The sequence below is a fragment of the Falco punctatus genome, assembly GCF_963210335.1.
Source record: "Falco punctatus genome assembly, chromosome: 9".
NCBI lineage: Eukaryota > Metazoa > Chordata > Aves > Falconiformes > Falconidae > Falco > Falco punctatus.
In genome coordinates this window covers 23,217,902-23,239,652 of record NC_137589.1, presented here as the reverse complement: position 1 = coordinate 23,239,652, position 21,751 = coordinate 23,217,902, and the positions used below count along the sequence as shown (strand labels likewise).

Here is a 21,751-nt window from a genome sequence, read left to right as displayed (position 1 = left end):
GGGAAAGTAGCTGGGTAGGTTTACCTGCAACCAGTGGATTACATTTTGTACTGAAGTCCCTGCTGGGGAGTGTGCTGCGTACACATCTACTCGGCTCTAGAAGGAAACGAGAGCATTTCACAAGGGGTTTCACCTAGCTCCACAAAACAGGGCAGCCAAGACTTTGTCCTTCGGAAGGACACCGAGGGGCCTCTGCAGATTTATTGCTACGTACCATATTTACATTACTCCAGTTAAATCCAAAGAGCATAGACAAGACGCTCTTGCAGGTCTTCGAGCAGGCACAGAATTTGGAAAGGACCAGCTCACCCAAGGCAGTGTGCGGTAGGAACTCTTTGGTGCCAAACATCTCCTGTAAAATTACAAATGTATTCATAAAATACAAAGACTGGTCATGCTTTTCCTCAAAGCACCACCACTTCATAGCTTCTACTGCACCTCCACACTAACGTATGGGGTTGCCCACAAGTGGACACTTCCCTGCACCTCGTTAAATGCTCCTGTTCTATGGTTTTTACATGCACGAACTCTTTACATTCATTGTACTCTTAGGATAAATGGTAGGGCTCATTTCACAGTCTCCACAATGGTTTTATTCCTCAGTGATCTGACACCTGCTGTGTGCATGCCTGCCCATACCACTAGTTCTCTTGGCTCTAATTCTGCCAGAATATTTTGGGAAGTAAACTGAGGACAGGACAGAAAGACTCTGGACTGAGATGTGTGATTCCCTTCATTATATGAAAACAGATGGAACACGGAGTTCCTCTCTGCAAATGATCTGAAATAGGCTGTGTAGGTAATTTCCAATCTCTGTGAAAAACTACATTCATTTTGGCTACGCAAAATATAGTCTGGACCAACATACCTTAAGCCCATACTCAGAAAAGAATGCGAGCTTTTTAAATGGACTTTGAACAAATATAACTGTGGCCACAGGTGCTAAAGCAAAGTACATCTTGATTTTCTGAGCCAGCTGAGGCATAGTGGAAAAGGCTATAAAAGCTGAAAAAAAAAAAAAACCAAAGAAGAAAAAAAGTCTTACTCTTTCTAAACATTCATGAATACAGTTTAACTTCAGTAAGAACTAACTGTTTTACAAATCCCAAAGATAATGTAGACATCCTATACTGTCATCAAGATCACTCAAAAAGACCCACTTACCTATAGTGGTTCCTTGTGAATGACCAATATAATATAACTGCTTCTGTCCTGTTTTCTGTTCAATAAAATTTATAGTTGCTGGGAGGTCATATTTAGCCATTTCATCAAAGCTGCAGGAGGAAGAGTAGTCATCTTAACGAGAGGCATAGCATCTACATATGAACAACCATCACCAACAAACCGCAAAACCAGTGGAGAGGGCAGGACAACCCTAAAAGCTTCTTCATCATACTGAGTGTGTTCTTGGGTAAGCACATGGGTTTTGAACTAGACTTTTGAGGACAAGTCAATTGTTTCCAAGATCTACAAACTACCCATTTACCTGAAAGCCCAGAATTCCTCCCATTTGGGAGACAGGACCAGATGTCGCTTGGACCAAGTGTTCCCTCTGCTGTTGCCTATCCAAACGTCATAGCCAGCATCTGCGAGAATGAAGCCCAGGCTGTTGTTGGCCAAATTGGTAACCCATATGCTGCCTTCTCCAAATAAACCGTGTTGCAGAAATGTGACAGGCCTTGGACCTGGAAGACAGGCATCGTGATGACTTTATTTTTTTTTTTTTAATGCTGTCTGTCATCATTTGAGATGGTTTACGGATTCTCTTCGTCGTTAATTATGGCAGCCAAAATGTATGGAGGTTTGTGTCAGTGTCAGGTAGGTCCATTCCCCTTGATTTCGGTAGAACAGATTTGCTATGCAGCAGACACAGTGGGTGCACCATATCTCAGAGCCCCTTACCCTTTACCCAACACCCCTTCCCACCTCCTCTGCAGATGACTGATAATTAAAAAAATGAACACCTAGAGTTGAGGGACAGTATAAAAAAAACCCAAAGTCTTCCCATGCCCCTTATTTTCTCCAATCCCTGAAGAATCCTGGAAGGTCTTCCTCACCCCAGCCATGTCCCAGCAAGATGTGCTTGTGTGTTCTTTGCTGGAGTGACAAATTTCACCAGGAGGCAGAATAAATTTTTTTCGTCTGGCCTACTGTTACTTTGGCCATGCTCTTGGGGCTAGGAGGGAAGGGTTTGAACACCTGGAGACGGGGAAGAGAATCAAACCCTTGTCTCCCACACCCTGTGGCAGGTCCCTCATTACTATCTTAAACATATACAATATGTAATGTGATATGACTATTTCAGAAACATCTCACAGCATTTGCTTTTTTCTGCAAGGACACTGTCCGTCAGGTATTTTCCAAGTCACAAGCAGAGCAGTACCTACGCTCTGGACCTCAGCAGGTTTTTGGCAGAGAGGCTTTGCTGATAGACTTAGCAGTACTTGGGCAGCTCTTCAGGAAAACATGGAGGTGCCTAGAGATGTGGTAGGATAAGATGCACCTTTTAATGGATCTAGAACCTCCCAGTTGTCACACCTCACAGGACAAGAGGGTCCCCTGGAAGCTCCTCAAGGAGTACCGAGCTGGTCTGCTGACCCACCACATGGCTGCAGGACCACATTTTAGAAGCCAGGCTCCCAGAGAAAATCTAAGGTGTGCCTGAGGCACCAGTGGCTGGGATGGATGGGCTGCTTCTCATTGCTAGGACTGCAGCCTGCCAGGTATGTGGGGCATCACCCACACTCGGGTCTCCAGGAAGGGTGAGAAAACAGGACTGAAAGGGACCAGCCTTCCCTATAAATTCTTACTGATTAGAACAGAGGCTACAGATACCAAGTCATGGAGAATCTTGAAAACCCTCTTGCACAAGCCCTGGTATCCCAGTCAGAAGACAACAGCATAAGGTGTGGGTTTCCTGTATGACACAGATACTGATTTTACCTTGGCTTCCAGCATTTTTTCTCCCATAAGGAATTCTGTTTAGCTGAAGGATATAGCCATCTTCTGTCAGCACATCATACTCCTCACTGGGGTATCCCCAGAAGGAGACCATTTCACTCTGCAAGAAGAAAAAGGCAAAGGATAATGCTTTCAAGACTCCATGATGCTTGTCTTCAAGGTAATCTGTAAATGTAGTATTTAACTATCAGTATTTGATACCGGATGTTTCCCAGATACTTCCTGCCTCCACTCCAATGCCATCATACTTACAATGTTCATCCGTGCTTCTGGATTCTTAGAATATGGAAAATTAAAGAGGCATCGCCCAGATACCATCCCATGGACCACGGATGTCAAAGCTAGAGCCAGCCACATCCTCGCTTTGCCTGGAACAACACATCCACAGTGTCAGTGCCATCAGAAGCAGGGAGACTTGAACCAGATCCACACCTACAGGTTTTGATTTCATACCACTTTGATGCTCTCTTGATGTCCAGAGAGAAACACTGCTCGCTGATCAAAGCCCAGGAGACACAGCAGCACATGGGGAAGAACAATCTGTGCTTTCGCTGTAAGCTAACAATGGGTGATTTTCAGCAGTGAAAGGAGAGACGTGGACAGGAAAACACTCCAGATAGGACTCAGACTTTGGTGCCCTAGATGACCACTTAAAGCATTATGCATGTACAGTGGCTCAGGAAACACACCTCAACTGGGATATTTTCAGGAGGTGGAACAGACTTTCAGGAATTCCAGTAAGAGGCAAGGCAGCAATCCTTGCAATGCTCTACAGACCACGGAAATTGCAAGTGTGTTAAAATGTAACATCACATGTGTGATCTTTTTTTGTTATTTTTGTCTAATATATCTGCTTCTGTCTGAAAGACACCAGAAGACACCTTTGAACCCCAGTCTGTAGAGCATTTAGCTGCTGGAGCTTGAGGGCAACTTGGTGCTTTCTACAGGAACTGCAGGACTGCAAGGCAAGGCATGTCAAACAGAAAATCACTGAACATTTAATTATGCTTTTAAAAACAACCTATTACAGTACTGCAGGCTCCCATTTTGAATGGTAAATTCCAGTGTTCACCACATGGTCCCCTCAGCAGGCTGACAGCTGAGCAAACACTGTCTCCCACATCACCTTTAATAAATAGCTACCAGTTTCTTATCTCAACAAGACACACAAGGCAGAGAAATGTGAAGTCCTCCACATGGGAGGAAAAAAACCTCTATGCCACGGTACCAGGTGGGTAGGCTGGGTGCAAGGAAACTCATCAGACAAAAAGCAGCTTGAGTAGGAGGTGGGAACTGCAGCTGACAATAAGATTACCAAGGCTGCACCCTGGCAGTGGTGAATGCTGCACTGGGCAGAGCTCAGGCACCAGGTCCAGGGAAGAGGCTATTGCCTCTGCTGGGCACTGGGGAGACCACAGCTGCATACTGTGACATCTAGGGGCTGCCCAGTACAAAACTTATGTAACCAACTAGAGTGAATCTCGTGCAGGGCTACTGCATTGGTGGGGTGGAAGCCAGTGAGGGAGCTGGGCTTGCTCAGCTGGAGACAAGGAGGCAAAGGGGGATCCAACAGCATCTTCCTGCCACCCAAAAGTGTCCCAGAGGCACCAGAGCCAGGTTCTGCTTGGGGTGGCACAGCAAGAGCCCCAGAGGCACCAGCGCAAGCTGCAGATCCCAGGCCAGATTTCTTTTAACAATACACCAAGGATGTAGAATATTACTTGTCATATCAGTTAAGACACAGTGCAAGCCACTTCTCCCTTATCTCTTCCCAGCTGCATTACAGGGAAGGGTATGCCTGAGAGACAGTGAGCTTTGTAACATTGCCCTGCTATTTGCATCACCCATTAACACAACTGTCCAAGTCTACCCAGGAGGCAGAGAGAGGATAACAGGTTGATTTTCATCAATCAGGTAAGAGCCAACACTACATTCACACCCTAAATAGAAATAAAATAAAGAAAAGAAAATCTCTAACCACTTTCCCTACTCCTTGATCATAGTGAAAAAGACAATCATTGATTACATTTAATTCAGGAAGGACACTTCTCTGAAGTGCAAATCTATGTGTGAATTGTATCACCTTGCTTGGGAGCAATGTATCTTCCAGCAGAGCTAGATGTCACTTAACGACACCGGGTTTAACACAGTTTAAAAAAAATACTTTGTGCACTGGAGAGAGCACCTGCCACAAGAGGTGGTGAAGGCAAATAGGAACAGCAGGAGGGTTTACACAAAGTTATTAGCAATAGGTCCATAAACAGATACTGAAAGGATGGAGCAGTGTTGTTCCCTCCAACAACAGCTGTAGGTATTAGCAGCCACAAGGTGATGGGTCACCGGGCAGAGAAAACTGGGCCAGACCAACCCCTGGATCTGACCCAGCAAATCAGATTTCAGACCCCTGTTCTCAGACAAACACAAGGAGTTGGATTTGAGTTGTTTTCCTTCAGTTGGAGCCATAAACACCATCCACATCCACACTTCTGAGACCCAGCTCTGCTGATGTTCTTCCCATGCTTACCTTTACAAAAGCAAAAGCTACCAGCCCAGCCGAGGGGTGGCACAGCTCCTGCAGAAGGAGACAGGGAGATGTCAGCCTCTTGGGTAGATGGACAGTATAGGGAAGTGATGCCCAGCGTGCAGAGGAGATTGAGACTGGAGCACACGGCGGCAGCAGAGGGCTGATCGTCACCTTTCGCTGGTGCACAGCACTGCGCTCTTCATCTCTCTGAAGACAACCCTATTTGAACCGTCTGGAGGGTGGGGTAGCAAGAACAGAGAAGACTAAGTGTAAACACACTGAGATGTTAAACATATAAATCATTAGGCAATGCCATAGTTTAGAAAGTATGGTTGCTCAGAATTTGTTTGTGCAGGTTGGCTAAATACTGTTTAGGCAGAGTCAAATAACTATAGACGTTTAAAGGCGATTTCCATCTATGAAGTGATTTAACTGATAACTCTTAAGAAAGTTTCCAGCTTCATGTTTCAATGACCATTTTATTTATTTATTACAAGAGAAATAATAAAGTTATTATGAGAGAAGATTGAAGTCTAAAATGGATTTCCAATAGCCGATCTTGTGTTTCAGAAATGATGATGTGCCAGACGGAGCTCTACAACCCCTTGTTATATGATACTAAATGTGTGCTGGAGATTAAATCCCAGGTAACAGTCTGAAAACACTTGTACTGGGTCTGGCTGCGATGGAGTTAACTTTCTTCATAGCACAGGGATGGGACACAGCCGACTGGCCAAAGCAACACTCCATACCATACAATGTCACAGTCAGCAATAAAAACCGGGGAGGAGGGTATTGTCTGTTTTCCAAGGTGGCCATCACTTGGAGTCTGGCTGGGCACTGGTCTGCTCATGAGAGATGTTGAATGATTACCTTTGCATCACTTGTTTTTATTCACTTTCCCTTACTTACTAAACTGTCTTTCTCTTGACCCATTTTTCTCACTTTCGCTCTTCCTATTCCTTTCATCTGTCCCACTTGGAGGTGGGGGGTGGAGCGACCAAGCAGCTGTGTGGGTGCTTAGCTGTTGGCTGGGGTCAACCCACCACAACATCCTTGTTCTTCACACCCTTACAGGAAAGTACAAAGAGTGTCTAATCACCCTATCCTACATACACACTGCGGGCAGGGATAGTTACCCTTCTCCACCACCCATGCCAGGGCTGTGGCTGTCTTCTGCCCTGCCTTCCTGAACTGTTTTGCTTTGGATATCACAGAGCAGGCTCAATAGGGAAAGATGTCTTCTGGCTGTCAACCTGGAGTGGACCTGAAATGTGTCCAAGGCACGCACCTAGATTTGGCAATTGTCCCACTCTTTAAACATTGTCATAGTAGAATATTGGTTCATCATGTAGAGATTATTTGGAGGTTAAGAGTGTCTTCTTTTAGGGTACAGAAGCTACAATTCACTGAGAAAGATACTTTGATTTTCACCTTCTGAGGAAACATAATGTAAGTCTATACTCCAGGGACAGGGCAGGGCAACTCCAGTCACGCTCATCTGGAGGCACTTTCCTCCTTGAAAGGTGCAAGACTAAGGTTGCACTCATAGTCGTAAGAGTCCTATAGCACTTGAAGAGGGAGACATTATCACAGGTCTTGCAAGATGCTCAGCCCTCTCAAAGGTCGTATACAGCTCTTGCTGAAGCATCATTGCTGTGGAGGCTGAACGGGATCAAGGAGAGGCCTTTGAACTTCATTACATAGCCATGACATCAAAGAAATGTTAGTGGCAAAGGATTTCTAGAGGTCTTTATCCACTGTTTCCCCAGAAGCAAGACTATTTCCAGTACTGGATCAGACCGGCCCTGGCTTTGAGTAGTCAAGTTTTGGATATCATCCAGGATGGAGATCCCCCACCTCTGTGGTGACTGCCCCAGAGCTGCTCCCGACTCCTGAGGGAAAGAAGCATTTCCACATGTCTAGCATCAACATCCAAAGGTGCAACAATTTCCCTGATCATATCATCTGCCACTAGACAGAGGCATTTCACTCTATCACCTTTTACCCTCTGAGGAGTCACAGGCTGCTCTGAGGCTGCTCCCAGCCTCTCCGTGGCCAGATCCAATAAACTCAACTCTGTCCATCTCATGTTGTAGAGTTGCTGCCAGTTTGTCAGCCTCTATGGAGCCTCACCAGTGTCTCCACATCCCTCACACCAGGCAGACCAAAACTGGACCTAGCATCCAGATGTGGTCTCCCTTGCACCGAAGAGTGTGGGTGATAACTAACCAACACCAGGCTTGTCTGCTCCTGTAGCCCAAACTGCGGTTCTCCATCTTTGCAGTAAGAGCACATTGTTGGGTCATGTTCGGTTTGGCACCCGCCACCCCTCACAGGTCCTTTCTGGTAAGGCTGCTATGCCACAGCTCTTAATCAGAGCATTATTGTGCCCTGCCCTCGTCTAGGGCTGCCTGCCACCTGCACATACTTCAGGTAGGTGTTTGGCCCCGAAGCAGAAACATGTCGTACATCCAAGAGTTCTCACCCAACTCATGCAGCCTTTTCTTGCAACACTCTTGCTTTCTTTGCTAGCAGTCCACATGGCACGTTCACTAGTGAGCAGAGAGCTTTTTGCATTGCAATGTACTGTGCTTTTACTACTGTCCTGGTTTTGGCAGGCATAGAGTTAATTTTGTTTCTCAGTAGCTGATACAGCCTGTATTTTGGATTTATGTCAGCATGAGAATAACGCTGACAACATCTTGACTTTCAGTTGTTGCTGAGTAGTGAATACTTTTAGTTATGGACTTTTCGGCTTCCCATGCTCTGCCAGTGAGGGGCACAAGAAGCAGAGAGGGAGCACAGCCAGGACAGCTGACCTGAATTGGCCAAAGGGATATTCCATACCATATGACATCATGCTCAGCATATAAAGCTGGGGGAAGAAGAAGGAAGGGGGGGATGTTTGGCGTTATGGTGCTTGTCTTCCCAAGTAACCATTATGCGTGATGGAGCCCGGCTTTTCTGGGGATGGCTGAACACCTGCCTGCCCACGGGAAGTGCTGAATGAATTCCTTGTTTTGTTTCGCTTGTGTGCGCGGCTTTTGCTTTACCTGTTAAACTGCCTTCATCTCAACCCATGAGTTTTCTCACTTTTACTCTTATTCTCTCCCCCATCCCAAGGCGGGGGTACTGAGTGAGTGTCTGCGTGGTGCTCAGTTGCTGGCCAGGGTTAAACCACAACTACCTATTGTGCTCAAACTTAATAATCATATTTTCTATAAAATTACTGTCAATGATTCTGTCTTAATTCTTAATATTTCTCTTTTGGCCTCAATTCTTTGACTGTCTTAATACTCTTCTATGACTACCTTCCTACCTGCTTTTACCAGGCCACCGTTTAGCAAGAAAATGCACATTTAAGAAACTCTACTGAACTCTCTTGCAAATTAAGCTGGCAGTGAGAACCCAGATAACCGTGCAGTACAATAAACCATTCCCAAGCACATTTAACATACAGACCATTTGGTCATAGGCCAAACATTTACGAGGTTTGAGAAATCTCCTTTTCATGAATAAACATGAAAATTGCAGTGACAAACCACTGCTGAGCCCGCTGGCACATGTAAATCCGTGCAGTCCAACAAGTCTTTTATAAGACACCAGCTGCAACTGAATTCTGTGTAGGACCTCCCATGCTCCCGAGCAAAGCTCAATGCAAAGCCAGAGATGTCCCAAGCCCCAGCACCACAGGGGACTTCAGCTGTGACACATCTGTGTCCTAGGCACCAGGTGCCCAAGAGAATGGCCAGCTCTGAACAGCTGCCTGAGCCACCAGCATGGTGCATGGAGAGAGGGGTGTTGGAAGGGATCCACAGCAGGCAGGGTGCAGAGCAAGGCTCCAACTGGTACTCTCCATAGGAGGTGCTGAGGATGGCAACATAACTTCCTGATGCTTCTTCCCAGGGCAACAGTGCCAAGACAAAACTTCCCACCAAACCTAAATTCTTACTCTTACATGTTGGATGGTCAGTCATACGGTCAACCTTTTAAAAAAATGAGGCAGCCCCAGACTGACCACCTGTTCTCCTCCATGACTGCTGCACAACTCACATGGGAAGGGGAGACAGGGGCTCTAACCTCTCTCCAAGAAGAGTCTATTAAACATCTGCCTTGAGGCCAACTTAGAGCTCCCATTGAAGATGAGTATCATCAACACCCCCAGCAGGTAAGCCCTTGTCCCTTAGGTGCAATAAGCTCCACATAAGGCACTTTACATCAGTCTAACCCCACAACTGCTAAACAGCTGTGCCAAAGTGTCAGGTTTGGTGTCCCCCATACCACAGTGATCCTATCAAAAGTCCTCTGGAATTTCTTCTCTCACCTACGCAGCTAGGTAAGGATAGTAATCCAAATACTTCCCCCAGTCGCCCACACTCAAGGCTGGCAGGATGGGAAGTTGTTTTCCTGAATTGTGGCTACTGGACAAACTGCTGGCAGTGTGTTAAAAGTGAGAGGGGCAGCTCTGCAGTGACGACAACAGGCAGGATGAAAATCCCTCAGCTCATGCCTGTGGGCTCCAAGTAAAAGCATTATCAGGCCAATGAAGATGTCCTTAGAAACGGCTGGTTGTCACCTCCTGATGGATGTCTTCTGTAACCATCTTGCAGAAAACTTCATCTTTCCCGAGGCAGAGGCGGTGCACACATGCCAACACCCCTCAGTACTATCTGCTCCAGTCTCAGCATCTCAGGATCCCACTTTCCTAACATCAAGCCATAGCTTCTTGCAAAATACAAGCTAGTGTCGTACACGGTTACACAAAAACTCCAGGTGTTGGAAACAGCCCATCGACACCTTCTGGAAACTGTCACACCCTCGAGCAATTCCTGCTGGGGTAGCACCTCCACGTGGGCAGGTTTTGATTATGGCAGAAGCTTCCCAGAAGGGTGGGTCAGACCCAGTTCCAGAGCATTCCTGGATAACTGGTGTTGGGACAAAGTCAGTCTAATGGCAAAGGTGGCTTATCACAGAATCACAGACTGGCTGAGGTTGGAAGGGACCTCTGCATGTCATCTTGTTTAACTCCCCCTGCTCACGCAGGGCCACCTAAAGCTGGTTGCCAAAGACCATGTCCAGATGGCTTCTGAATATCTCCAAACAGGAGACTCCATCCTGGGCAACCTGTGCCAGTGCTTGGTTACTCTCACAGTAAACAAGTGTTTCCTGATGTTCAGAGGGAACCTCCGGTGTTCCATTTTTGCCCATGGCCTCTGCTTCTGCCACTGAGCACCAGTGAGAAGAGTCTGGCTCTGTCCTCTTTGCACCATCCCTTCAGGTATTTATGAAATGTCCCCTGTGAGCTTCTCCCAGCTGAACAGTCCCACCTCTCTCAGCCTTCCTCATAGGAGAGACTCTCCGGTGCCCTAATCATCTTAGTGGACCTTTTCTGGAGTCTTCCCTGTTGGACTTTCTCTTGTACAGGGAAGCTCAGAACTGGACCCGGCACTGCAGGTCTGGCCTCACCAGTGCTGAGTAGGGGGAGAAGGGTCACCTCCTTCAACCTGCTGCCGATACTCCTAGTGCAGCCCAGGACGCAATTCACCTTCTTTACAGGACATGCTGCTGGCTCATGTTCAGCTTGGTGTCTACCAGGACACCCAGGTCCTGCTTTTCAGTTGGGTGGCCCTCAGCATGTACTGGTACAAGGGGCTGTTCCTCCCCAGGTGCAGGACTTTGTACTTCCCCTTGTTGAACTTCATGATGTTCCTGTCCATTTGTCCAGCCTGCTGAGGTCCCTCTGGATGGCAGCATGACCCTCTGGTATATCAGTCACTCCTCCCACTTTGGTGTCATCTGCAGACTTGCTGGGGGTACACTCTGCCCCACCATCCAGAGCATTAACAAAGATGTTAAACAGGACCGGACACAGTGTTGACCCCTGGGGCACACTGCTGGTCAGTGGCCTCCAGGTAGGCTTTGGACTGCTGACCACCATCCTCTGGGCCCAGACATTCAGCCAGTTTTCAGCCCACCTCACCGCCTGCTCATCCAGCCCCTACATCAACAGCTTCTCTATGGGGATCTCACGGGAGGCCGTGTCGACGGCCTTGGCAATGCCCAGGTAGACAATACCCACTGCTCTTGCCTGGTCTACCAGGCCAGTCACGTCACCACAGCACTTCATGCAGGTGGTCAAGCATCGTTACCCCACGTGCCGTGATACTCAAAGCTCAGCATGTGCCATGTAGCTGCAAAGCCATTGAAGACTCACCGGGGGCAGAGGTCTTTCGGCAAGGCATGGGTTTCTGAAACACACATTTCACTGCCCGTAACTGGCTGTCCTGGTGGATTGTCGGTTGGGTTTTCCCAGCTGACAGGGCCTGGTTTGTCATGTGAACAGCTCCGTTTACTCCTTGCAGCTCCTTGCTTGAGCCCTTTCTCTCGGCAAGGCAGAGCATGGCCTTCCACAGGCCTCTGCCTCTGCTGGCTTTAGCTCCTGGCATGCGACCGTCCCGCAGCAGAGGAGCTCAGCAGCCGCCAGCCCCCCATGCAGTGCGCTGTCAGCTTGGAGGTGTCCCTTAGGCCGGTTCACAGATGGCACCGGGCACATCCTTGGCCTCATCCCAGGAGGCTGCTGTCACCCCGGCCGATGTTCAATGCTGGTCCTTCTCTCCGCGCCGGGGTCCCAGCACGGCCCTTCCCACACCCACTGCTGCCCCCCCCGCTCCCGTCCCTGTCCCCCACTGAGGCCGAGGCCGGCCGCCCGCAGCCCCTGCAGCGCGGGGGGCAGCGCCAGGGCAGCCCAGGGCGCCGCAGCGGCTCCCCGGCACAGCACGGCTGTGCGGCCCCGCAGCAGGGACGCGGGGACCGCGGGGGGGGGGGGGGGGGGGGGTGAGGGGGCGCCCCCTGCCCCAGGAGGCGCCTGTGGGTGAGCGGGCGCGGGGTGTGTGCAGGGGCGCGTGTGTGAGCACAGGTGTGCGTGCGGGGGTGACTGCACGTGTGTGCGTGTGTCGGGGTGGGTGTGCAGGGGTGTGCGTGCGTGCGCGCGCACAGGTCGCTGCGCAGGGTGTGCGCGTGTGCAGGGGGGTGTGTATGCACGGGCGCGCGTGGAGGCGGGTGCGCGTGCAGGGGTGCGCGTGTGCACATGTACGCACGCTGGGGGGTGTTTGTGTCTGGGTGCGCGTGCGGGCGCGGGTTTACACGGGTGCGCGCGCAGGCGGGTGCCTAGCTCTGCGGGGGCGCGGCGCGCGCGGGTGTATGTGCGGAATCCGTGAGCGCAGCGGTGCGCGCGCAGAGGAGTGGGCGCGCACGCATGAACGTGCCACGGCGCGCGCGCGTACGCGTGTGTGGGCGTGGCCTCCCGCCTCCCCCGGTGTCGGCACCGCCCATGGGCGTGGCGCGGCGTGGCGTGGCAGGCCATGGCGCGGGTGCTGGTGGTGGGCGCGGGGCTGACGGGCGGCGCCTGCGCGGCGCTGCTGCGGGGGGCGGCGCTGGGCCGCATCGCCGTCTGGGACAAGGCGCGCGGCGCAGGTGGGCCCGGCACGCGGAGGGGGGTGTGGCGCGTGGCGTGGCGTGGCGGTTTCTGACTGGCTGTCGCTCAGGGGGCCGTATGAGCACGAGCCGCAGCGCGCGGGACGCCGCATGCACCGCTGACCTGGGCGCGCAGTACATCACCCTCGAGACGGAGCGCGCGGGGCCGCGCCGCAGGTGAGCCCCGCCCCGCCCCACCCCACCCCACCCCGCCCCGCCCCGCCTGAGGGAGCCCGCGCCCCGCCGCCTGGACGAGGGTCGTCGTGCTGCGGGCGGGCCCCGGCCCAGCCCTCCCGCCGCCCCCTGCCTTCGCTCTTCCCGCCCTTCTCAGCTGCGTCAGGTGGAAAGCGGGGTGGGGTTTGGCGGGGGTGAAGCAGGTGGTGGGGTGTGGGGTCGGGCGGGTTTGGTGGCCAGGCGGCCTGCCCAGCCCTGCCCTGCCCAGGCCAGCCCACTGGTGTCGTGGCTTGACGGTTTTCACCCGCGGGGCAAATCTGCCCGCAGTAGGAAATGCAGGTAGGTGTGGCCCCACTGCTTCAGTCCACAGAGATCTTTGCTTTCAAGAGCTAACATACCTCAGAGTCACTTAAACACTGTGCAGGTGTCAGGAAATCTAGGTATGAAAGAAGAAGTGTGAGGTGTCGTGTCGCTGTGGGGACATGGAGTCACTGGCAGTGGTGCCTGGCTTTGAGGATGGGGAGGATTGTGTTGGTGGGGCCAGCTTGGGCTTGCTGGGTACACGGGGCGGTTCACTGTAGGCTGGGCAGGGGGATGGTGATGTAAAGATGCAAAATTCGTGTGGAAATCAGGGAAGAGGTGTGTTTCAGGCACCTGCATCCAGCCGCTAGAATATTCCTGTGCTCTGTGGTGATGGTGCAGTTTCTACTGATACTCAGAGCTTTAAGTAATTGTTGTATATGGCCCTGCCACAGTTTCGTCCTGAAACCTTCAGGCTAAACTGCTAATGGTTTCTATTACAGGCACAGTAGGTAGCCTTGGTCTCGCGTCAAAGGCCAGCCCCTAATAAAATAGCAAGGTAGTTAGTAATTTTGTAGCTGTGGCTCCTGTTTGTGCATAGCCTGGCTTGAAACACAGGCTGCATGAGGTCCTTAAAAACTGTTCTCTAAATTTGAAAGTTAGGCTGGTCTTGTAATTGTAAAAAATAGCTACCACTGCTGTTGGTTTCCATGCAGTGTATTTTCATCTCTGTGTTGTTTGCTCCCTTTAAGCTTCTATGATGAACTTCTATCTCATGGCATCTTGAAACCACTGACTGCACCCGTTGAAGGAATGGTAGTGAAAGAAGGCTCGTGCAATTACATGGCACCACAGGGTATCTCCTCAGTTGTCAAGTATTATTTAAAACAGTCAGGTAAATTCTTTGTATGAAATGAAAGGTTTTAATGATTGTGCTTTTGATGGCATTCTTGAACTGTCAAATTTAAATTTCCAATGAGAATGTTCAAGTTCCTTGTTTGTTTATTTATGTCTTGGAAGTAGCTTAAATGGATAAACATGTCTGCGAGCTCTATAAATTTCCAATTCCTGCAGGTGCTTAGCTGACTTCAGCTGCACTGCTGGCATATAAAAGTCTCTATGCAAATACAATGTCTGTAGAATCAGGGGCCAAGCTTACATTTACACCATTGGCTTTAGCATATGGAAGTTGGACCCAACACAGTTAGGACAGAGATACGTTAGTGGGAGTGAGACCGTGGTTGAGGTTTGACTTGCAGCTTGAATGAAGTTAGTGTTTGGATGGTTTTTCATGTGTGTACTGAGCAACTGGGAACATAGCGGTGAGCTACATCCCATATTTCGTAGAAATGAGTGCTTATGCAGTTTGTGTGCCTGCTGTCTTGAAAGTCCTTCAGAAAAGACTGAAAGAGAAGATCATCTGCTAGTTTTAACTGTGTAACTACTGCATTAGGTATAATGTGGCAGAACCGCTTGCATGGTTTAGTGACTGATTTAACTCTATTTTGAAAAATGTTACCTTTATGAGCAGTCAAGCTTTGATCCTTTCATGTGATTTTTTTGGGCCTTTTTTTTAATTAGCTGGTTTTTTAGACCCTAATCTTGCAAATAATTAACTGCATTCCTGTCTTCTGATATATGAGAGATGCTAATCAGGGAAGTGCTCTCTTTTTTGGCTCCTGGGGGTGTGCTCACCCTGTGCCGCCTCCTGTGCTTGTCAGATTTCACTCTGAATTGGTTCACCTCACTAAAGCCACTAGTAAACTAACCTGTCAAAGAGAGCAGCTGGTAGTTTTCCATCCATTTACTGAGCTGAATCATGTTAGAGAGGAGTCAGATGAATATCAGGGTCCCTAGTACAGGGAAGCGAAGGGATCTTTTCAGCTAATGGGGATCCCCTCTTTTAATGTCGTATGTTGGCTTTAAATTGATTCAGCCTGATTTGTGAAACTTTGCCCTAAGACTGTCTGTGTGCTTTGTTGTTTGCAAGTCATCTAGTTACTAAGGGAAACTACTCTGCATTTTCTTTGTGAAGTTTGCTGTTACATGTATTTAACTTCTTTTTCCAAACAGGTGCAGACGTCTTCTATGAACAGCTTGTAACTTGCATCTGTCTCCGAGATGGGAAATGGGAAGTCTCCAGGAAAATGGGGCCGCCAGAACAATTTGATATAGTTATTCTCACAATACCTGTTCCACAAATTCTTCAGCTGCAAGGCGACATTGTAAACAGTAAGTTCATACCTCAGAATCACAGGTGTCTAGCCTAAAATGGCAATTGAGTGTCTTGTATAGCAAAGAAACACTCAATAGTCCGAGCTGTCTGTTAACTTCCACTAGAATAGGGTGAATCTGAAGATGATAGGAGGTGGATAATTTTGAGATTGTATGTGTGGTGCATGAGTGGTAATACCTCGGTAGCAAAAATATCTAAATAGATGACTCAGTTTTTAATCTGATCTTTAATTTTTTGCTGACTTCTAAAACTAAGACTTTTCTTTTTGTATCTTGAAAATAGTTATTGAATCAGACAGGCACCTCAGCTGGTCTGCATGTGGTTGTTTCCTTATGGCTAGCTCTTTGTTGACATGTTATGCTCATTTTCAGTGTTGCCTTTGGTATGTCTGCAGTAGGAATGACCCAGAGAGTAAGACCTGAATAACAACTGTGCTGTGGGGAAAATCCCTAGGATGTTTGAGCCTAAAATCAAATGAAATGCAGGGGAGGAGAAAGCCCAGCTCAGAACTCTTTGGTCACTAGTTTATAAGATGAAAGCCTCTCAGACCCTCCAGCTTGTTTGCTGTTTCTGGCTGCCCCCTGGGTGTTGTATTCCCTAAACATGAGTAAATCTGAATTATCCTTTGGTGATTGATTAGAGTGAATGTGTTGACAGTGCTGTGGAGGCTTAAGAAGAGCTGGGTGCTGAGAAGTGTAAATTCAGGTCTAGACAAGTTTACTAGCTTAGGTGCATTGTCTCAGATGTGAGGCTTCCAGAGCCAGCTTTTCTCTGAAGTCAGGCTGATGAATTCTGCTCACCCATGCTAGCTCTGCACAGTCAGTGTCCGTCTACAGTGTGCTCCCAGCAGTGTTGTTTCTGGGTGGACTGGTTAGCTGAGGTGCTGCAGCCTGTGAGCAGATTTGGTGTATTTGCCATGAGATCTGATTGTGCCTTTCAGAACAGCCACTGTGAGGATTTACAGGGCAGAGATCCTGATGTAGCTCTGCAGGGCTGATGCTGAGCATAAGCCAGGAAGCCCAGCCAGGCCTATGCTGACCCTGGAGCCATTAGAAGTGCACTGGGCTGTGGATTTATCACCTCAGCTGCAGTGTTGTGCCAAAGACGTGCTGCGTCTGGCTAATAACCTCTCTTTGAACTCGGCATGCTGGCAGCAGCACAGGGACATCCACGTGGCTCGAGTCAGTTCTGGTCAGACAGGGCTTGTTGCCTGTCTCCTGCCAGCTCCTGAAGTAGACACTCTAAAATTTGTGGGTTTTCTGCTCTCTGGTTTATAGAAAAGCCATCAGAGCTTGAAAGATGGAGAGCTGATGTTAAAGCTTGGTCCTTTGTGCTCCGCTGTGTGTTGGATTTTAATGTGCTTGAATACTTGAGTGTGATTTGGAAGCTGTCTGTTAAAAGATACTGGAGCAATAGATGGAAGTGGTTAGAGTGAGCTTCCAGGGTCTTTCTGAAGTTGCTTCATAGTAACCAGGACCTGTATGAAGAGGACAGGGGCAGTGGGAGAAAAGGATAGATGGCAGCAGCACAGCATCTTATGGTAGCGAAGGGTAAATTGATGTCTGATCACAGTAAAGAAGAGAAATATTTTCATTACAGCCTCTTATTGTAAGCTTTATGCCTAAATAGGTAAATATTGTGTAAGAACAGCACTTCTCTGCTATTTGGTTTTTTACAAGGTCTCTCATTTCCCTGACCTTTTACCATGGAAAGTAATGGTAATCCCACTGAATTTTCTTGGTTAGCGTGTGTGCCCTTTCACTTCATGCTCTGAATTGTATGAGCAGGGTAAATTAATAGATACCCTTTACATAATTATATCTTTTCTTTTTAATAGTCATGTGTACTGTTCTGCTATATAGAGATACAATAAACATTAAAAACATTGACTAGTCACTAACTGAAGCACAGCTTTGCAAGCATTAGAAAGTAAGAGGAGAGTGACGTATGACAACTACCATGTGTTGGGCCATTCCCCTGTCTGCAAGGAGAGACATCATCTCTATTTTTGTTAGGTTTGTTATGACGGTGTAACATGGGATATTGCTCAAAGATGTGTGCAGTCATGGCTGACTGTCAAGCTCCTTCCGTTCAGTTAGCTCAGCTCACAGCGGATAGGAAACGTCAACAGCCCAAACTGTACAGGCACTTAGGGACAGGTGTAGCGAGGTGGCTGTTTGATTGTTCAGTGCTGTTATTACTCGGGTAAATGACTACTAGGGTGGGTCTGGCCCATCCTGTCCTTTCTAATGATCGTCAACAGTAAATGTCCTGGGAACAGAAGAAAAGTAGAGGTAGTGTGTAGTACTGTTTCCTCAGAGTCTTCCTGGGGTTTCTCTAGTACATCTCAAGGCCTTTCTCAATGAGGGCTGATGCCTTTATGAATTGTTTTTCTTGAGGTAATTAAATTCTTTCACATCCAAAAAGTGGGAAGGTCCTCTTCAGAAATTTTGTTAAGGCAAGCATTTAATATTACTTGGTCTTGAAATGCTGCAATTGTCAGATGCTTTCCACAACATCCTTTCCTTAAATCTTCTGTGTAACTTTTATTACAGGATTAACTTTTATCTGAGGGAACCTAGCATTTGTCTTCTCCCCTTCTCCACATTTCTGTTCCTTTCTCTCCTGTACCCTGTGTGAGGCTGGCTTCCAGATTTCCAACCAATTGTTAATTCTTCATCTCAGACAACAGCGCTGACCCCACATACCCACGAGTCCCTTAGGAGTCCCTTAGCATTGGAGCTACTGGCTTCTTTACTACTGTTTCTTTAGAAGTGAGGGGAAAATAGGGGAGGATAATGTAAGGAAGATGTTTCAGAACCTGAACAGGGTATAGATTTCAGATCCTTTTTTGACTTAACAGAGACTTAGGTACATCACTATTTCTAAATCTCAACCTCGTATTGACAACATGTCAAAGAGCTGAGGTTTTCTGACAGAGAACAGGAATTTCCTGTATCACATCTCTCTTGGGATTTAAGATGCAATTTCTTGTTAAGCGTAAGGTAGTTAACTGTGGACAGCTGCTGAAAGGAATAGTTGTCCTCTCCTCTCCGCTCTGACAACATCCTACCTTTACCTCCTCTGTCAGCACTAGTGAGTGGGTACCATGGTGGGAGTCAGAACTGCTCCGTGTTTTAACCCAAAACTGACTCTGATGGTGCAAATGGATATGATAGTTTCCACTCGGCTGTGCAAGCTGAGCTGACTTGTTGAGCTGCCTGGTTGCTAGTAGTTAGCCTGTGCATGTGTTGAGGCTGGTTCCTTAGCTGTAAAGCAGTTCAGTCATCTGTGTGCTCCGGTCTTCCAAATCCAGGGACAATATTTGGTGATTCTAATGAAAACAGATTTGTGCATTCCTGGTATACAAACTACCAATTCCAGCTGCTCCTGGAAGGGGAGGTTCCTGCTGCTTGTTGCGAAACTGCCCCTTGCTGTCACTCAGGGTGGAAGGAATCATTTTGCTGCTGTGCTTGTGCTGCAGCTTAAGTGAGGGATATGCAGAGCTGGAGGAAGAGACACATTTCTCCTTCCAGCAACAGCAGCCTGTGTGGCCTGCTCAAAGGTCACGTGCAGCTACTCTGAGCCTACAGGCAAGGGGCTTAAAGTGAGGCAGGATTTAGGAGTACAGCTACCTTAATTGCTGATCTTGAAAGCCTTTATTATTTAGAAGACAGACACTGAAGCTAAATGGAAGATGTGGCTTGGTGCCTTGTGGTAATATTAATCTTAGCTGCTGTTGTGATTTGTGCTGAGCAGTGTCAGTGGAGTGAGCTTTGGCCATTTCCCCAACAGCCCTGTTTTTGAGTGTAACTGGCACATTTACTTGTGTGTTCACTGCACGCCCTCCTTTGTTTCGGGTTATCATCCCTACTTTGACAGCTTCTTAATTAGCAAGTTTAAAGATCTTCCATATCCTCAATAATTTTCCTCTGCTTTTCCTATCTGAGGTTTCTCTCTGAGATGCCTTTTCATGTCAGTTTTGCTGCATACTGGAGATCGAACTGCTAACTGTGGACTTGTGCCAGGTTCCATTTTAACCACTTAGGTATAATTGGATCTATCAGTTCAAAGCCAAATGAAGTTTTAAATGGATTTTGATGAGGGATTGTTGGCATTAATGTAGAGATAAAGGCTGTAAAATAAATGAAGGTGCAGAGAGATGGCTGTGTGGAATAGGTGATGCTTTGATCCACTAGTAAGCATTGGAATTAGCCTTTGATATTTGTGTGTAAAAGAACCTGAGCTGGAGAGTTCAAATGACTAGCCAGAAGTGGTAACTCACCCCTTGCAGGAGTTCACCATTCTTGTTTGAGCCTTGAGACTGACCCTGTCACATGGATGCTCTCCCCTTGCTTGAGAATATTTAACTGTCTGAATATTGTGTTTTTAAGCAGTGGTCTCATAGATGATGGCTGTAAACATGCAGTATGTTTCTTAAGTAACAAAACAGTCTGGACACCGATGCCCATGTTTTCAGAGACGTCTCCTGAAATTCAGGCTCCTCTGTTTGTAATTAGGTGCTTCAACAAAAGTGTGTTGTGAGTTCCTCTTCATTGTAGAACTGGTGTGTGTGTGTGTGCCTACACTAGGCTACGTGAATAGGCAGCACCTGGCAGTTGAGTTACCTTAATGTGGGCACCTTTGGGTCCAGCGGCCGGTCTGCTCTTTGATTTGCAAATGTTAACTTGTATCTTTATTGTGATGTCTTCAGGACATCTTTATTTAGACGCTTTTAATATTGTTTTGCAGAAAGCGAATGGGATGAGTCTTACCGAATTGAAACAGACCAAAATTTTACCTTTGGTGAGATTAATTAGTAGTTCTTGGGTTTGTGTTCTGGCTTCAAGAGTGAAGACTGCGGACAAGGGAAATTCTAGCCTGCTTGAGGGAGGTCTTCTTTTGCCTCCCAAGTTTTTTGAAAATAAGTTAAATTTATTTGCATGATATTCAGAGAATTAAGATTTTGAAATAATGACCCTCTCAAATTTTATGTTCTGTGTTCTGATTTTAATACCTAAAAAAAGTTCTCATTTTAATACCTAAAGCTTTTGTTAGGCTGATATATTAGTTTGTGCCTTTTTCCTGTTTAGCCTTTTAGGTGAGCCTGAATTATTATGTCATTGTGAAACTGTGTACATTTAAGAGGAGATAGAATTAAGTGGCCTTTGGCAACCTAGAATTACCATTTAAAATGGACTGCATGAGAAATGACTGTTCCAGAATTACTTCTCTTATGAGTGTAAAGCCAAACTTAGATTAATGGAAAAGTTTTTTTATTTTAATATATATCTACACACACATAAATATATGTGTGTGTAGATATATATAAAGTATTTTGTTCTATTTACTTGCATTCTTTTGTTTGTTTGTATTCTTTGACTGTTGCCAGTATTTATCAATTCTTAACTGAGAAGCAGCTTGTCTGTGGCCAGTCTTTTTAGAATTATTCATCTTTATTCATCTTCATTTTCAACCTTTCTTCATTCCGTCTACAGCTATCATCCCTAGACTTACCAGTTGCGTATTTAGCAGTAGCAGAGACAGAAGTAGCAATAATGCTGTTTGAAGTTACAGACATTGAAATCTCTTAAACCAGTAAAGTTGTTCAATTGTTAGTCTGTGAAACAGGCATTCTTAGGGCTCTTTGATACTGGTGTCTGATGAAGTGTCCTGGTTTAACCCTGACCAGCAACCATGCAGCCACTTGCTTGCTCCCTGCCACCTGGAGAGGTGGGGAGGAGAATTGGAAAGCAACGTAAAACTCCAGGGTTGAGATAAGAACAATTTAATAATTTAAACAGAATAAAAAGGCAAGAATAACAATAACTAATAATAATAATAACAACAACAGTTATAATGGAAAGGTGGGGAAAAGGATAAAATCCAAAGGAAAAGGGAGGAAGGAAACCAAGTGATGCAGAGTACAGCTGTTCACCACCTGCTGACCGATGCCCAGCCAGTCTCCCAGCAATGCTCCTCCTGTTCAGCTAACCCCTCAAGTTTATACCCCAAGCACGACGTCCCATGGTATGGAATATCCCTTTGGCTGGTTCAGGTCAGCTGTCCTGGCTGTGTCC

The 21,751-nt window shown here is 47.3% G+C and overlaps 2 protein-coding genes across 3 annotated transcripts in view; one reads left to right on the top strand and one right to left on the bottom strand.

Annotated features, from left to right (window-relative positions):
• Window positions 1–3,222, bottom strand: LOC308069926 (gastric triacylglycerol lipase-like; the record flags this gene model as incomplete). The annotated part of the gene is made up of 4 exons (XM_080403079.1): window positions 1–1,005; window positions 1,165–1,296; window positions 2,944–3,061; window positions 3,214–3,222. 4 exons carry the CDS (start codon window positions 3,220–3,222, stop codon window positions 839–841), a joined length of 426 nt encoding a protein of 141 aa, XP_080259205.1. The 3' UTR covers window positions 1–838.
• Window positions 3,223–12,717: 9,495 nt separating this feature from the next.
• The window catches only part of RNLS (renalase, FAD dependent amine oxidase), a 90,939-nt gene continuing 81,905 nt past the window's right edge, over window positions 12,718–21,751 (top strand). The window contains exons 1-4 of one of the 2 annotated variants that reach the window (XM_080401756.1): window positions 12,718–12,961; window positions 13,033–13,138; window positions 14,188–14,330; window positions 15,509–15,667. In XM_080401756.1, the coding sequence (XP_080257882.1) occupies window positions 12,850–12,961; window positions 13,033–13,138; window positions 14,188–14,330; window positions 15,509–15,667 (520 nt within the window). In that variant the 5' untranslated portion in view covers window positions 12,718–12,849. The remainder of the gene's footprint in view (window positions 12,962–13,032; window positions 13,139–14,187; window positions 14,331–15,508; window positions 15,668–21,751) is intronic. The other variant, XM_080401755.1, reaches the window with a different exon arrangement.